Source organism: Orbicella faveolata, unplaced genomic scaffold (assembly GCF_042242905.1).
Source record: "Orbicella faveolata isolate gen_17 unplaced genomic scaffold, um_ofav_v1 contig_35, whole genome shotgun sequence".
In the NCBI taxonomy this organism is placed as follows: domain Eukaryota; kingdom Metazoa; phylum Cnidaria; class Anthozoa; order Scleractinia; family Merulinidae; genus Orbicella; species Orbicella faveolata.
Genome location: NW_028301564.1, coordinates 3,467,386 through 3,484,807, shown reverse-complemented (window position 1 = coordinate 3,484,807; position 17,422 = coordinate 3,467,386). Strand labels below are relative to the sequence as shown.

Sequence of the window (17,422 nt, the reverse complement as noted above, 5' to 3'; positions counted from 1 at the left end):
ACGGTTCTGCGAATGAGAACAGTGCAGATATTGAACTCCAGTCCCCTCACTTTCCACGAGTCCTGTCACAGGCCTCGCATTTCAGAGAAGGTGTGGTTTAACGTTTTCGGTCGGTGGGGGCTCGATATATTTTCCGTTGTTGTGAGGAGAATGCATAATTTAATTTCTAATTTCTTTCGAGCCCTCCTCTCGCTCCTACGTCGGGTTAATTGCTCCCGTGACGGGGTACATGTGAAGGGAAAGCAGAACTCCTGCTGGGAACCTCGTTCCCAGGGCCTTTTCCCTGGCTCGGGGACCCCGCGGATACCGCCCCCCAAGACAGGGAAAAGGCCCTGGGAACGAGGTTGTCCTGCTTGGTAGCCACTCAGCAGCTATCCGTCACGCTGCTGAGATCGAAATTGTGTCTTAGTCTGTACTAAGGACTTGGTAGTCCATCAGGACAATATCCGAAAGTTAATGATTTTCTTTACTCTTATCACTTGTCTTCTTGATAATGTATTGAAATTGTAGGGAGAAATAAGATGTTGATCACCGTTGGGAAACTGAGCTTTTTTATCAGGGTCTTTCTTTGTCACTCTGACGGTGCCTGAAGCGAGCGAGACTTAAGGAGAGACAGGGGAAAGGGGTACATTTGGAAACAGATAATCTTCCCATTGAAGTCTGCTAGATGACACAAGATAAAATGTTCTTCTGAGCTAGAAAGCTCTTTCAAATAGCTACCGGCACCTTAGTGAGCACGTGTTTTCAAAACTGGTTTATTGCAATTAGTGGTCCACATCAGAAACAAGCCCTGCGAGATACGAAATTGTTGTCTAACTATTACAAAGCAAATCCGAATGGTGAAAAACCAACATGGTCGTCGTGGAAATTACCTAGATGTAAAACAAGCGGAAAAATTGTAAACATAATTTGATCGCCTTTTATATGACCCTTGAGTGGGGCATTTGAACAAGATTTTTGGCCGTGCGGATGGGAATTTCGCCCACCGAAAATTTTTAAGAACCTTTCTTATAACAACGTTGGGGCTGAGATAATCTCAAAATATTTTAAAACATATTTAAGGACACAACCCATGTTGAGAGTCATCGCTAGAGGAAATTTATTTTGATGTTTTGAAAAAAACACCATGAAAAGGGGTGTCGGGCTCTCCGAGCAGAGGTACTGCAATGTCACAAAACGAGATGATAATAGTTAACACTTTTATTACATTGTATTTGATTTACTTGGCTTTTGCTCACATGCAACCTGTATAATGTTCCGGACTGTTCTGTCTTCAGTCTTTAGTTGTTTGCTCTTCCTCCTACTACAAATACTACTTCTGCTCAATAAAATCTCATTTTTTTACCGCGTTCGCTTATATGTTTTTTTTTTCGTCGATCATGATAATCATTTTCACAATCATTTAATTTGTTTCACTATGATAAGGAATAGATTCGATTAGAAAACATTATTACATAAATCAAAGCCATTTCTTGTCCGTAAGTCATATAGCATGCAAGGCTATGACTGATGTGATCTCTAGAGTAAGTTATAAAGTAAAACTAAACATTTATAAAATAGAAGTCGACTTCATGTCAACTTTAAGTCAACTTTAAGTCAACCTTTTCGACCAGGGGTATAACACGCCCAAGACCTAATTCATGATTGAAAGCCAAACCTCTAATAGCTTATTTATTGTTAAGAAAGTAAAACCATATACCATTCTACTCAAACTTGTCGCATAAGAATCTGGAGGTGGGACATATCTCTTATACTGTAATTCTCCGGAGATATCAAGTCTCCTCTTAGACTGGAGCAACCTAGGAACTTATGAAAAAATCGAGAAGTCTAATAACCTTGTAAAGAAGCTTAAACTTATAAGGACAAAAGAGGAACGTTACTCGGGAGATCACAAAATACTTTAGATTAAGTTATTTTATAATTCTCATGCATTTTACAACATTCCAGTCTCAATTCATTACATTCACGCGGGCTTTATTGAGATTCTATTTTTTCAAAACCTCATTTCCGGTACATGCGGAAACACCCTCCAGTCATTAAATCATAATCATTTAAACCCCAAATTACAGCAAACACGTCATTTACTGATATTTCACAATTTAAAATAGAAGTTAGAAATTCACGCAAAATTTCCTGTAATAACACTATGAACTCTGGTAAAACTGAATGTAAACTTAGGTCTTTCCAGTAACCTGCTGCTATGAAAGATATAGTTGAACATAAACACGTGTTCATAATTTTGCTGCAGGTTCAAACATCCTCACTTAACACTGGTCAAAACAAAAACTACCTATTGACTTTCAGTACTGTGATGGTTCTCCTCAATAGAAAAAAAAAATTCACCCTGGAAAGAGTTTAAAAGGTTCACCGTGGTACAATCATTCTTCTCATCCACCGCAAACCTTTTGTAGCTCATAAAAACTTCTCCAATTTAACACAAAGTATTAGTATTATTATTATTATTATCATTAGATGATTACCCTAATACTATGGGGTAATTTGAAGACAATAAAAAGTATATCGTTAACAGATTTTGGATAAGAGAGCAAGAGTGAAAGTAGATCATCCACAGAAAATCAATGCACAACGCCACTTTCTTGCAATAAATGATATCTCTAGTAAATATATTGTCACTTCTCCTTGTTTACTATAGAACGGCGCACAATGAAAATTACCTAACACCAACTTTTATAGGAAATCAGCGAATATTGGGAATCCACAGTCGACCAACACATCATAAAGCTGTCCAACGTTCCAATATTGCCGTCTTCGACTGTATTTTAGTGCCTTCTTAAATGGCTTGAAACGTCGCTTGTCCAGAAGACGGATCTCTGATGGCGTCACACCCAATCTCTCAGCAACCATAATCCACTCGTCACCGCCTATAAAATGAACATAACTTTACAAATTGTCCAACTTTATTCAACTCTCACATTGAATTTCGTTCGAGACCTCTTTTATTGAGACCGCCATTTTGACGTTAATAAGTTCAGACTGGGACGAAAAGTGCAGCTACGTTTCGAAAACAAGAAAAATCCCATGTAAAACTCCGAAAAGAGCACTTTGACTGCGTGGCAGGATCGGAGAGGTCTGATAAACCATAGTTATTAACTAATAATAAATTGCGATGCATATGTTTCTGGCGTATTTTACCAGTGAAATTCAAATTAAGTTAACAATAAAGTCTGTATCAGGTCAATGACCCATACAACCGGGGCTTATTCCGATTTCTGTAAGACTAGCAAGAATTATTTCTACTCCCCCCAGGATGAAATGGGAGTCCATTGCAGGGTTACCCCCATTAAATTCTTCGGTACCCACTTATACACCTAGGTGGAGAGAGGCACTGTGAGAGTAAAGTGTCTTGCTTAAAAACACAATGCAATGACCCTGGTCAGGACTTGAGCCCTACTACCAGTGCGATAACCATTAGGCCATCGCGCGTCCCCTAAACCAACACAAAAACGCTATACAATTGCACAATGATATATTCTAATAAAAGTTAGGCACTTATACATATACTACTTTCATTCTTCACGATATATTTCCATTGTCTGAGACACTAAAGGACATATCCTTACCACACAGATTCACTGACAGCTCTCTAATTTGCTCAGGAGGAATATCCTGAACATCAAGATTTTCAGGAAGCAGGGGGCCTGTCGGAACAAATGCAATGTAAATGGAACAAATACATTACACTCTATAGAAGGAATATCTTCTATACTATAAGTGACTATGGGAAGAGAACGTTCTCATCCAGATAGAAATATGGATCAGATCGTATCAATGACTGGATGACATTTTTCTCGTCTCAACCAAGCGTAACATATATCACCATTTCTATCTACGACACATATCTCAAATATCGACAAAACTAATCCCAGTATTAACCTACGAGGGGTTTGTTATTTTTGCATCTTTTAGAGTAATGGTGAAGTTTCACAGGTGACCAGCACCTCTTTAAAACTTCTATTTTGATTCGTTCTTGTTAATCTGTACCTCTTTTGTTTTTAGGGCTAGGGGAACTGTTTGTGTTGTATACCTATTGTTTCGTTTGGCGAATCATGAACACCCTTGTAAACGGTGCGTGGTCGCCCAAGTTTCACACCCTATAACGGCCTATACTAAGAGGCTTCGCCCGAAAGGGGTACCAAAGGTGGGGATTTTACAAGTTGAGGTATGTGGAAGGATACAAAAATCTGTCTTTTAGATATAACTTGAACAGCAACTGAGTAAATGAAACCTGTTTTTTAGTTAACATCTCTTCTGGTAATGCTTGATGTTCTTCAGTAGTATTGTTCATTGACTTCAGTTCCAAGGTTTAGAAAAGTGATGCAGTGTTCTTAAGTAGGTATGTGAAAGGGGGACCTTAGTTCAATAAAAGGTACATGAAAGGGGGACCTTTTTGGTCACAATGGTATACAAAGGGGTAAGGGGTTGGACCTCGGGGCGGAGCCTCCCCGTACAAGACTTTGTAGAGTACCCCCGCCCTCCCCCGCTCCCCCCTACCACCCGGGCATAGGATCGAATTGTGTTGTGAGAGCTCAGAATTCGTTTTCTCAAGCAGTTTGGTCAGTGACTAAATAGTGGATATGTATTAAGATACATATCTACAACTTAAATTGTTTTTTATTTTATGTATGTTATATGTATTTTTAGCAAGGTACTCATCATCTCGTGACGGTTTTTATACACTCTCTTACAATCCATGCAAGAATGCGATGTTAATAATAATTGCATGAAGTACTCTTGGTTGATGTATGGAGAAATTAAATGTTATCATGTGAATACTTCAACAGAAATTTAAAGGAACAGTGTACCAGGCGATTATCAAAAGTTTCGTGTCCTAATTTTCATATTAGATTGCCAAATGCTACCAAGGATACAAATAAATTGTGCAAAACAAGAAACAAGAACAAGTATTTGGGAAAATGTGAAAGGAGCAAACGATTACAAGGATAGAATTGGATTACAGGCCATCAACTGGAAATCAAAATTGCCATTCTGGTGAAATTTTGAATCCTTCAGTCATATAAATATGTTTTCACTTTAGTTGATATTTCTTTAATTTGCTTTCACCAAAGATATAATACACGATATCTCAGCCGGGACACTGTTCCTGTTTAACAATGACACTATCATGCGTGAGTTGAAGTACCTGTAGTCCCAGCTGGTGTGACGTCCCTCAAACGTTTAACCACATCAAGCCTATTTGAAAGTTTAGCTTTTATTGCCAGACAACGGATCATCTTCTTAGTTTCTGGGTCTGGATGTTCCAGAGAGGATTGTCCCTTCTGCAGCTCCTCTTGTAGTCGATTCACGACCTCGTCTGCATCACATGATTTTGACAGAAGAGCGTCTTGAACGGAAGAAGGTAAGATAAGCGCCTGCCCCTCACTTGTTTCCAAGCCCTCCGTATCTGGCTCTGTAGTTTCTAAAGAGACTTGTTCCAACTGCAGATCTTCTTGTAGTTGAACAACAACATCTTGTGAGTCGCATATGTGAGGACGAAGAGGGTCTTGATCTGCAACAGGTAAGGCGAGAGCCTGTTCTTCAGCTTTCCCTTCTTGCACTGGAATAAACACTAAATGTCAAAAACTAAGATAAAAAGAATTATAATGATAATAATAACTGAGTAAATAAACTGATAGAGAAATGTTTAAGGTATTCACAAGCGCAACACAACGCCAAAGGTGAAGGTTACCTTTCACAATCCGCAGAGGTCTTCCCTCGCTTTCGTTCGTAGCTTGCTGTTGTGCAAAAATAGGGAAAAGAAATGAATATGAAATAATAATTGTCATAAGGTAGCTCGCAATTTTGTCTTCATCGTCATCCGTTATGTATATGAACCAGATGATAGCATATTCTATAAGACTTATACTTGCAATAATTATCATATTAGTAGTCATATACGCTTATTGGGGCAGTAACCAATCAGGAGGCAGGGATTGTACCACGTGACCACTTTTTTCCCATACATTCTCTTAAATTGTAAAATCCAAGATGGCGATATTCGCGAAAACTGGCGCATGCGCAGATGGGACAACCTGAAATCGAGGTTGTGACGCGCATGTCCAAATAAGGCGATAGACAGGAAGTGAGTTTCAAAATTGATTTTTTATTGATTTACAGGAAGTAAAAATTACAATGGTGTGTATCCGTACGGAAACGACATGAAAGTGTTCGTGTAAACGACGCGTTTGTCGAAGACGAGTCCGTAGCGTTTAGTTCGTGTGATGACTCTGAGATGTTTGGTGGCTGGGTTTCTCCAGAAGAAGTTGGGGTTGACGACATTGATGTTGCGTCGTTGCTCTAGAGGTTGTGTGAGTTCGTCGAGTAGATTTTGTCGCATGACGTCATAATTGAGTTGGCGTGATCCTCGTACATTGAGTGAGAAGCCTCTGACTTTGCAGCAGACTTTCCCTTGGTGGGTTTTGTAACCGTAATTTTTGGGTCCAGCGGCGGTGAAATCTGTGATGAAATCGCCGTCGTCGAGTTCGTTGGTCATCTCTCCCAGGTAATCGCCTAACGGTACATCGGCTTGACCTGGTTTGTGCGAGTAGACGACGGAATCGGTGTCAAAGTAGAGAACTTGTTGCTTTAACAGTTCCAGGTAGCTGTATAATTTGAGACGCGCCCAGCAGGTGGTGAAAGCGGCGACGAAGATGTTGATTCGTCCGTTATCGGGTTGGTTGTCTTTGAGTTCGGTGTGGACGACTTCTAGGGCTTCGTCGTTGGCGATTCTGACTTGTCGTATGTCGTTGAAGGGATTGGAAACGAGGTCAAAGAGTTGCGTTGCGTTGTAGACGACTTGGGTGGTGGGTTTGTGTAGGTTTTCACCGAACTTGCCCCAGAAGGAGTTGAGCATGAGTTTGGCGGTGGCTTTGCGTCCTGGATTTTTCAGGATCATGGTCGGATCGAGAAGGATGCCTTCTTTCTGGTGGTATTGTAGCCTGTACCGTGCCTTGTCTGTGGGGGTGTGACACCAGTTCGGGTAGCCAGCGGATTCCTGTTTGATTTTTAGCCAGGTGTTCACGTAATTGGCGAAGAGGCCTTTATGGCGTTGTTCTGGTGGGAAATGGTAGACTTCGTGTATTTTGTTGAGCGTGTATCCCATGGCAACGGCTTTCTGGATTTCGGGTGTGCACCAGGTCCCTCGTAGCGTACGTTGCTCGGCCGTGTGAGGGCAACAATGCGATTTCTCTAGGAGGGGTTTGGTCATTTCGTGTTCCACGCACGATCGGCAGAGTGGGAAGGTGAGTTTACCCCCGTGCCGAAAAGGTAGAACGGGATGGTATAGTTCGTGAGGCGGCAGTATGTCCACTTTGGCCATGCCGAAGTACTGGTGGATGTCTTGATCTTGGGGGTTGACAATGACTTGCGGGTGTCCTACGGGGTATACGCATTCCTTGTTGACCCAGGGGTAGAGCGACGTCACGTCGACGTACTTGGTTTGTTCTCCTTGAGCCACGTCGGTCACGTGATGCAGTTTGACGGCGTTCGTGCGCCCTCCGAAGAAGGCTTCTCTGGGATCGAGCGGGTGTACGATTTCGAACGTGTCTAGGAACTGGCGGAGCTCAGGGTCGGTTTTGACCTCCAGGTCCCAGTCGCATTCCCACTTGACGCAGAGCTGGTAGCCTTGACGACTGAGAAGGTCGTGTTTACGGAGTGTGGATTCGTAGACTTCGTGTAGGGTGCGATCGGTGTGGCAGATAGGATATCTGTCTCGTTTTCGAGGGAAACAGCGAGGACATCCGTGCCATAGACATCCGTGGAATTCGTAGACGGTTCGAGTGGTAGGATCGTATCCGTCCACGAGATGATTGACTAGTCGGACTTCACCTCCGTTTCGCACGGTGCGGATACGATCGCCTTGGTCCGTGTGTTGTAACGAGTGTTCTTGCCAGGCTAGCCATTTCAGGGCTTTGACGGACTGATTGGATCGGGCGCCGTGCCATCCTCGCTGGGGTCTGGAGGCAATGGTGTTGAGTGGGACGAGTTTCTTGCGCCAGAATCGGTTGCAGGCGGAGGCGATGGTGACGCATTTCTCCATGGGGTCAAAGTCCGCTTTTTGTTTGAATTCTTGCCGGAACTTTTGACAGCCTGCTTTGAGGAGTTTGACATCCGACTCGCAGTAGGCTTCCATTTCTTGCCGTAAGACGAAATGGTAGTTGTCGTTGACTTTCTCTTGGTACCACTGTTCGAATTCGGCTTTCTTTTTGGCGGACATGCCGTCGGGATCGTACATGTCTCGCGGCGGCATGGGTCCTTCGTACGCTTGATTTTCTAGGGTGTTGAATTTGTGCGGGAAGAATCCCTTACACAGTTCGTGGATTCCGAAGGTGGCGGGAAAGTTGGCCAGCGGGAACGGGAGAAAGCATAGGGAATCTTTGAAAGTCAGTCTGTCGGATTTTAGGGACAGTATCTTGGTGCCGACGGTGATTTGGTCTGTGACTTCTCGATGCGTGGCGTAACAGTGTTGTAAGATGAACATCCCGTCGTAGCCTTTGAGATTGTGAAAGAGGACGATGACGTCCCGATCGTCTCCGTCCACGTCGACGGCGAGTGATTCGAGGTGGTCGAACATGTCAGCGGTGCAGTTGGGACCGTAGAAGGAGCAGAGTTGGTCCTCTTCATCGTCTTCCAAGCAGAGTAGAATGGGCGTCTGATTCCCTTCGGCGTCGGTGATGGCTTCGTAGTCGCAGTACACTTGAAGGGGCGGGTCTCTGGCTACCCAGACGCGCGTGTCTGGATCATTGGGTTCGGGTTCTTCGAAGGGTCGCCCTTTGACTTCGTCGCGCGGCACGCGTTTCTTTTTGGGCTCGTCTTCGTCTTCGGGGATGCGTTGGATGTAACATCGGTGCGTCTGCAGAAAGACTTTCTTTTCGCAGATGTGGCATTCGCCCCATCCGCACTTGTGATCGGGGGTACGACGGTCACCTCCTCGTCCAGTCCTGTGTTTAGGTTCGTAGACGTGGCAACAGTCTGGACACTTTTTGTAAGTGTCGCAGATGGAGGGGATGTTCAAGCTCCGGCGTTGCAAGTGGTAGTTGTAGCATTGGTCTCCGAAGAATTTTCTGTGACACAATCGGCATATGGAGGTGGGTTCGGGAAACTTGCCTCGCGCTAGGGGTCGTTTTTTTTCGATGAAATCGGGGCAGTCCTTTCGTTTGCAGGCGGGGCACCATTTACCGTAGCAGGAATGATTTTTGAAGTCATCGTGGTCGAATCCTCGATTGCATTCGTCGCACAAGTAGGATTTGTTGAGGAATCCCTTGAACGAATTGCATCCGTCGTAGTGACTGTCTTCTTTGATGAGACGAATGATCTTGTCCGAGAGTTCGGGTCCCGCCTAGATGAGCATGTGGGGTGGGTCGATGGAAAGGACTTTGAGCTGGTAGCCAGGTAACGCGGACTGAAACTGTTGCAGTTCTGGAATGCCACAAGGTCCTTCGGGGACGTGGGCTAGACGGTGGAGTTCTTTGGCCAATCGCTCTTGGACGGGTAGTCCCTGTTTGAGATTGTGGTAATCTTGGTCACGCGGATTCCCGTTTGCGTCTACCAGGGCTTTCATGGTGACGATAGCGCGAGCGCAGCAGAGATTGTCTTTGTTTTTGATGGTCACGCGCGACTTTTTGACGATTCCCCGTACGGCTGCACAACTCGGCTTGTATCGTTTTCCGTTCCCGCGCCCGCGACCCGGGGTGTGTATGAAAGTGGTTTCCATGGTAAACGTGTCGTCGGGGGTGAATTCTTCGTTGGAGTTGAGTTTGGCCGCGAGAGACTGGAGATAAGTGTCTAGTCTTTCACTCCCTTCTTCGAATTCTCGCACGGTGAAGGTAGTGGATTGAAAGGCGTGCGTGAAGGCACTGGACTGCATGGTGAAATGGACCGTGGAGTCGGGTGTCAGGGTGGGATCCTGATCGATTTGTTGCTCGATGGACCGTTGAAGGGCCTGAGTTAATTCTTGACCTAGATTGTCCGTGGGAGTCACAGCTCTGTGTTGTCTGAGCGTGGCTTCGAATCGTTGTTTGTTGAGGACGTTTCTCCAGTTACGTCGGGCGCCTACGGGTCTTAATTCAAATTCTAGGAGGGGTCTTGTACCACCTCCGGTTTGGATCATCACTCGGTCGAGAGCCGGATCAAAGATCCAGTCGTCATCGTCATCGTCGAAGGGGAAGGCTTCGTCGTGGGTCCGTCTGTTCTGTGAAGACAATGAACACAACGTTTTTTATTGGTTGATTTCTAATAACAATTTTAATAACAATTTTTTGTAGGGTATATTGATTATCGCGTTGTTAAAACTAAATCCTAAATAGACTCTCCTTTTCTCGTCACGAATGTTGACATAATGACCATATACAGCAGTGTGACGAGAGAATCTTTCATAAACCTTGTTACAATTACACAAGTTTGCTCCACATTTACTCGTTCGTATTTCTATGCGACCGTACTGCCATTGTATTTTCACTATATCGTAATATACAATTTGTTCGTGAAGTTTATTCAATAGTTCATTGTTCCTGCGGTCGAATATGTGCTGCCAGGTTGCCAGGCAAAGTATGTGACACTGTATCTCTGTTGGTAGTGGGTCCCAGTAACTCTATGAAAAGAAGGTGACGAACAAGGCGTGACAAAGATACCGTGAGAATTTGTAACCACAAAACACAACGAAACAAAATCTCAAGTCCAAACGGAGGTAGAACTCTAGGGTAAAGGAGGCGACGACGAGTCTCAGTTCCATGGTCAGTTGTCTAGGGAAGCAACGAACGTGGTTAGATAACACGGTGTGTGACAGATTTGACAGTGCAACTTCTCAGCGGTCACTCCCCTGTTCATCAACTGATCATCGAGTTCCCTGGCGAAGCAATCGAAATGCACGTAGTAACGACAGCACTTGGTACGAGCGCAGGTTTCGGTTCTAAGGATGACTTTCTTACATAGGGTGCATGTTATACTCACTGCTTCTTCTTCATGTTGATCCATCTGTTGGTTCATCTCCTCGTCGGTCAGCTCTTGTGCCATGATTTTTTCCAGCGCTCGATACAAGTCAAAAACTCAGAGTGACTTGAACGGTTCGACTCGATTTTTTATACACACGGTATAATGGTGTCCAGTCTCCGACCGAGTGGGGGTATACCCCCCTATCCCCTGGGTCGGTGGTAACACGTGACTTGGTCTCGATCTGTGATTGGTTGGACGGATCTAAGGATGACTTTCTTACATAGGGTGCATGTTATACTCACTGCTTCTTCTTCATGTTGATCCATCTGTTGGTTCATCTCCTCGTCGGTCAGCTCTTGTGCCATGATTTTTTCCAGCGCTCGATACAAGTCAAAAACTCAGAGTGACTTGAACGGTTCGACTCGATTTTTTATACACACGGTATAATGGTGTCCAGTCTCCGACCGAGTGGGGGTATACCCCCTATCCCCTGGGTCGGTGGTAACACGTGACTTGGTCTCGATCTGTGATTGGTTGGACGGATCTAAGGATGACTTTCTTACATAGGGTGCATGTTATACTCACTGCTTCTTCTTCATGTTGATCCATCTGTTGGTTCATCTCCTCGTCGGTCAGCTCTTGTGCCATGATTTTTTCTAGCGCTCGATACAAGTCAAAAACTCAGAGTGACTTGAACGGTTCGACTCGACTTTTTATACACACGGTATAATGGTGTCCAGTCTCCGACCGAGTGGGGGTATACCCCCCTATCCCCTGGGTCGGTGGTAACACGTGACTTGGTCTCGATCTGTGATTGGTTGGACGGATCTAAGGATGACTTTCTTACATAGGGTGCATGTTATACTCACTGCTTCTTCTTCATGTTGATCCATCTGTTGGTTCATCTCCTCGTCGGTCAGCTCTTGTGCCATGATTTTTTCCAGCGCTCGATACAAGTCAAAAACTCAGAATGACTTGAACGGTTCGACTCGATTTTTTATACACACGGTATAATGGTGTCCAGTCTCCGACCGAGTGGGGGTATACCCCCCTATCCCCTGGGTCGGTGGTAACACGTGACTTGGTCTCGATCTGTGATTGGTTGGACGGATCTAAGGATGACTTTCTTACATAGGGTGCATGTTATACTCACTGCTTCTTCTTCATGTTGATCCATCTGTTGGTTCATCTCCTCGTCGGTCAGCTCTTGTGCCATGATTTTTTCCAGCGCTCGATACAAGTCAAAAACTCAGAGTGACTTGAACGGTTCGACTCGATTTTTTATACACACGGTATAATGGTGTCCAGTCTCCGACCGAGTGGGGGTATACCCCCCCTATCCCCTGGGTCGGTGGTAACACGTGACTTGGTCTCGATCTGTGATTGGTTGGACGGATCTAAGGATGACTTTCTTACATAGGGTGCATGTTATACTCACTGCTTCTTCTTCATGTTGATCCATCTGTTGGTTCATCTCCTCGTCGGTCAGCTCTTGTGCCATGATTTTTTCCAGCGCTCGATACAAGTCAAAAACTCAGAGTGACTTGAACGGTTCGACTCGATTTTTTATACACACGGTATAATGGTGTCCAGTCTCCGACCGAGTGGGGGTATACCCCCCTATCCCCTGGGTCGGTGGTAACACGTGACTTGGTCTCGATCTGTGATTGGTTGGACGGATCTAAGGATGACTTTCTTACATAGGGTGCATGTTATACTCACTGCTTCTTCTTCATGTTGATCCATCTGTTGGTTCATCTCCTCGTCGGTCAGCTCTTGTGCCATGATTTTTTCCAGCGCTCGATACAAGTCAAAAACTCAGAGTGACTTGAAAGGTTCGACTCGATTTTTTATACACACGGTATAATGGTGTCCAGTCTCCGACCGAGTGGGGGTATACCCCCCCTATCCCCTGGGTCGGTGGTAACACGTGACTTGGTCTCGATCTGTGATTGGTTGGACGGATCTTCATAAGGCGAATCCGCGCCGTCCCCGATCTTCACTCTGAGTTTTTAACTTGTATGAGCGTCCATTACAGAAGACCATGCCTGCCCGCTCCGCTGCAGCATTGAAACGAAAGAGAGTGAGAACAAGAGAGTACGTGCGAGAATGGAAAAAGAAAAATCCGGAGAAAGTTCGCGAGCAGAAAAGACGGTATCGTGCACGAAACCGGGACAAGATGCGTGACATGGTGCGCGACGCATTGAATCGTTGGAGAAGGAACAATCCAGAGCAGGTGAGGGTCCAAAAACGTCGTTATAGGGAGCGCAAACGTCGCTCCCTTTTACCTGGAACACGACGGAGGAAAGAGTACGAGTGTGAATATGATCCGGATGAAATTCTTCGGGGTTTGTTTGGAGTTCGGGTTGTGCTAACGGATTTCAGGGGAACACTACCGCCATCCAACACCACTACCACCGCCGCTAAGAGCACTACCACCACCATTACCACTGCAACACTACCGCCACTATCGACATTACCACAAAGAGCATTACCACTAAGAGCACTACCGCCATCCAACACCACGACCACCGCCGCTAAGAGCACTACCACCACCATTACCACTGCAACACTACCGCCACTATCGACATTACCACAAAGAGCATTACCACTAAGAGCATTACCACTAAGAGCACTACCGCCATCCAACACCACGACCACCGCCGCTAAGAGCACTACCACCAATACCACTGCAGCACTACTGGCATTACCCCCACCGCAACGCCGTGGGAGGCGGTTGTCTTATTCCTCCTCTGACTCTGACTCTGAGCCTGATGAAGGGTTGGTAGCAGAGTTAGAACGCATGTTAGCGGAACCCGAGGATCCTGTAAAACGGAGACTTGAAAAGATCAGGAAAAATAGGAAGGAAGCAGAAGAAAACAGAGTAAGACGAATGCAAGAAAGACGGGAAACAGAAAAAATGATAACTGAAATAGCTGCTGAGCTTGATAAGATGTCGTTTATGTTACACGACATGGGTAGATGGTTTCAACAATTTGAACGCGAGGATAAGGTAGAGCAGGCTACTCAGTTTGAATATTCGCGCAATGTATACATTACCGCCGAACTTATGGATCAGTTGGAACACTATTTAATTTAGACTTGAAGAGACTCTTTTTTGAAAAACAACAAAGCGTGTGTAACTTTAATTACAACAACAATAAAAAGTTTTACAATTTCCAACGTTTCTTGGTCTGCATGATTTTCTTAACAATGCGTTCTGTCATGATTTTACGTCCGGGTAATTTGTCAATGGCCTGGATCATCTTGGTGTCGGCGTTCCATTTGTCCTGTAAGTTCTTGGCCCTGGAATAGTCAATGTCGTGTTGTTTGGCCAGTCGGTCCAGACGGTTGATCCCGGGGTCTCCACGCGCCAGACGTTTCTTCAGTTTGGTACCAGGTCCCATGTACTGATAACCGGGCCAATGGAACTCGATCCCGGTCTTGCCCAACCATTTTTGGATGTCGAACCCATACCCTCGTTGACGTCGACGTCGGGTACTTCTCCTCGGGGGTGGAGGTGCCTTTTTCCTCTTCTTAATCCGAGTCATAGTCTAGTCCCCTTCTCCAGGGGTCTTCGAAATCTTCCCACCCTGCTTGTAACTTTTCTGCGGCTGACGGTTTGGCCTTCTTGTACTTCTTTGACTTGCCTTTGGGACTGTAACCACCGTCGTCGTAGTCGATACCGAGTGATTTCAGTACACGTCTGGCTCTATCGGAGATGGGTGCTTTTTTCTTGGACGATAGGGGAGTTTTACCTAGCGTGACCTGTTCGAATGGACTGAAGGGTTTGGGGGTTTTCTTCTCCTTTTTAAAACCTGACGTGGAGGGTATGGGGGTTTTCAGCTCCTTTTTCAGTCCTGTCGTAGAAAGGGGTTGTGGCGGGATGATCACGGGGGCTGCGGCTGGTTGGTTGACTCCCTTGAGGATCTGTTTCAACAGAGTTTCGACGGGTGCGTCGACCATGCCTTCGGGTTCTGTCGTTCCCTGGTACGAGATGGGACCACTTTTACCCGTCCGTATACGTTTCACCAGTTTCCCTTCCTCGGAGGCGATGGGTTTGGTCATCTTGACGGCCATGCTGTCGGGGATGCGTTTGTCGTTCAGGATGAGATGTTCTTCGGCGGCCAGACGTCCGGCTTTGTTCAACAAGGCATTCTGGCTGATCTTACCCTTGTAATAATCTTGCAGACGATTGAATTCTTGAACGGGCACCATCATGACTTCGTTCATACCTTCTGACTCAAGGTCGTGTCAGGAAACTCGGACAATTCTCTCAAGGCCGTCTCGTAACAGTCTTGCCAGTACCGTATGGATTCGTCTTTCTTTTCCAACTCGAGTTCGAGACTTCGAACGGTTCGCTTGCCTTTACCGCACTCCCTGCACAACTCGATGCACCCACCGGGCGGCGTGGTATCTCGTTTCGTTTGACAGGTTTGGCAGAAGTCACCGAACTTTAAAGCCATGTATTCTTGATACAGGTCGTGGTACCTCTTGTTCAAGAACTCGTACGAGTCTTTCCATCGGGCTTCGCGACGATTGGCGTCTTGCAACAACTGCACGAGTTTAGGAATGGTATTGTTGGACTCGTCTTCTCTCGGTGGGAAATTGGGTATGACGTCGATCCCCTCCAGCGGGTAACCGTCCTCACTGCGTCCTTTCACCGTACACAACATGCTTTGAAACAACCGTGCAAACCGCTCCAGAACCCCGCTCCGTTTTGGGTGAGGAGATGTTCTCTTCGACGCTTGAGAGAGTTTTTGCGTCTACCCACTTCGCGCAGAACCCTTTTATGTCTTTTCAGTTTCCCATAAGTCGTTGCGTTGATGGGGATCCTCTTTTTCAGCAAATTGAGAACCATCTCGCTGATGGCGTTGATCTGATCTTTGTCGGCGATTTGTAACATCCGTTGACGTTTGTTCCGATTGGCTTCTTTCAGGACGCGCGTCAGGAAAGGACGTTGTCGTCGTAACCGCTTCATCGTGGACTTATGCACACGAGTGGATTGACGTACTCCTTTTATCGCTTTCCTCGACGCCTGAAGGCCGTTTGAAAGGGTATCCTGCGTGAGACTCTTTCGATCTTTCCCCTGTTCTTATGGATATGTCTGTCCATTAAACCGAAGGGTCCAGCCAGAGCACCCATACCCGCTGCTCTCATCATACTCGCCAAATCACCACCTTTCTGTCTCCTTCTTCGTCTCCTCCTCCGTGCTGTCATGGTGACGAGTGAGGTGTACGACGGCTAGTCTCGTCCTTTTATTTCACATGATGGAGCATCGGAACTCTTCGCCCTTGTGTGGAATTTTTTCACCTCGTCTCATTCGTTCCTGCATCCTTCTGGTATGCGCTCGTTCTTGTTTGGCTCTCAGGCTTCCGATGCCTTTGGTGATACCCCAAGCCGCCTTGGGTAAACCCGCCACCACAGTGCCGATCCCTTCTCCCCTTTGGTACCGTCTTCTTTTAGTGGTTTTACGTCTTTTCGAAGACGTTTTCTTTCTCCTTGACCTCTTGGGCATGTTGGTTCTGAATGAAGAGGATGACCGCGATGTCATTTTTTTTATAGCGGCACGTGACGAAATCGTAGGGCGTAGTCTCGAACGTATCGGTCGTACGTGGGAGATGTGAAATCCGTCACCACGTCGTCCAACGTTTGCATCTTGGTCAAAAACCCATCCAATTCCTCCACGCCACCCAAAGCGTAGTTCCTGAGTTCAGTCAACGTCTTTTCGTACGTCGTGTAAGCGAATTGGGCCATGTCCATCTTGAACGAATACTTCTTGAAATCGTTCCATCCTTTCAGTAAGGTGGCAAAAGCCGTCATTCCTACCACCGTGTACCCATCTTTCCACACGGATCCCAAGACGATACTCACGGCCACCGTCAGTAAGGCCAGTCCGTTGAGAATGGCGTTGCACAATTTGTAGTAACCGAACATCTGCCTTCGACACCACCAATACTTGTGGTAGAAAGCGTACAAGACGTCCAAACGTTTCAGGGAATCCAAATCCACCACGGTGTTGAAAGGTTCATCCAATAAACAGACCGAAGTACTCATGACTCTTCTCTAACCAGTGCCAAACGTAGTCTGACTTTCTGTCGGGACGTTCGATCCTTTTAGCTTGTTGCTTGTATTCCCAGATCTCGTCCTTGAAGGCGGTTTCTACGGATTGGTTCAGGATGTCCTGGACTTGTCGGTAACTATCGCACTCGTCCGCGATCCGTTTCATGTCTTCGTGATCCATGCTGGTCGCATCCCAGTAAGAGCGAGAGCATCGGCATAGATGCAAAAAGTAGGGGAACCACTCGACTTCACTCCTCAACATCTTGATTCGAATGGTTTTTCATCGACGAGGGGGTCGTCTTTTCTTAAGTCTCACAAGTCTTCGGATCCCGCGACCCACGCCCACTCCCACACCACCAATGGTAGCGGCGGTTCCAGCTCGGATGCCTGTTTTCACGGCGCGGCCGCCCAA

The 17,422-nt window shown here is 46.0% G+C and overlaps 3 protein-coding genes and 1 pseudogene across 7 annotated transcripts in view; 1 reads left to right on the top strand and 3 right to left on the bottom strand.

Annotated features, from left to right (window-relative positions):
- Window positions 1-1,187: 1,187 nt before the first annotated feature.
- Window positions 1,188-17,422, bottom strand: part of LOC110048693 (uncharacterized) — a 44,332-nt gene continuing 28,097 nt past the window's right edge. For 4 of the 5 annotated variants that reach the window (XM_089274117.1, XM_089274120.1, XM_089274119.1 and 1 more), the window contains 4 exons: window positions 5,708-5,753; window positions 5,162-5,587; window positions 3,582-3,659; window positions 1,188-2,882 (listed from right to left, as the gene is read on the bottom strand). In XM_089274117.1, coding sequence (XP_089130243.1) covers window positions 2,689-2,882; window positions 3,582-3,659; window positions 5,162-5,587; window positions 5,708-5,753 — 744 coding nt within the window. In that variant the 3' untranslated portion in view covers window positions 1,188-2,688. The remainder of the gene's footprint in view (window positions 2,883-3,581; window positions 3,660-5,161; window positions 5,588-5,707; window positions 5,754-17,422) is intronic. The other variant, XM_089274121.1, reaches the window with a different exon arrangement.
- Window positions 6,102-10,216, bottom strand: LOC149102679 (uncharacterized; annotated as a pseudogene).
- Window positions 12,821-14,130, top strand: LOC149102678 (uncharacterized). The gene has a single exon (XM_089274124.1). It carries the CDS (start codon window positions 12,992-12,994, stop codon window positions 14,045-14,047), a length of 1,056 nt encoding a protein of 351 aa, XP_089130250.1. The 5' UTR covers window positions 12,821-12,991; the 3' UTR covers window positions 14,048-14,130.
- LOC149102677 (uncharacterized) lies at window positions 14,062-17,411 on the bottom strand. Its single transcript, XM_089274126.1, has one exon. The coding sequence runs from the start codon at window positions 17,002-17,004 to the stop codon at window positions 16,507-16,509; it is 498 nt and encodes a 165-aa protein (XP_089130252.1). The 5' UTR covers window positions 17,005-17,411; the 3' UTR covers window positions 14,062-16,506.

Coding starts and splice junctions, on each gene's coding strand:
- LOC149102678 (XM_089274124.1), top strand. CDS start 12,992: ATGCCTGCCCGCTCCGCTGCAGCATTGAAACGAAAGAGAGTGAGAACA.
- LOC149102677 (XM_089274126.1), bottom strand. CDS start 17,004: ATGAGTACTTCGGTCTGTTTATTGGATGAACCTTTCAACACCGTGGTG.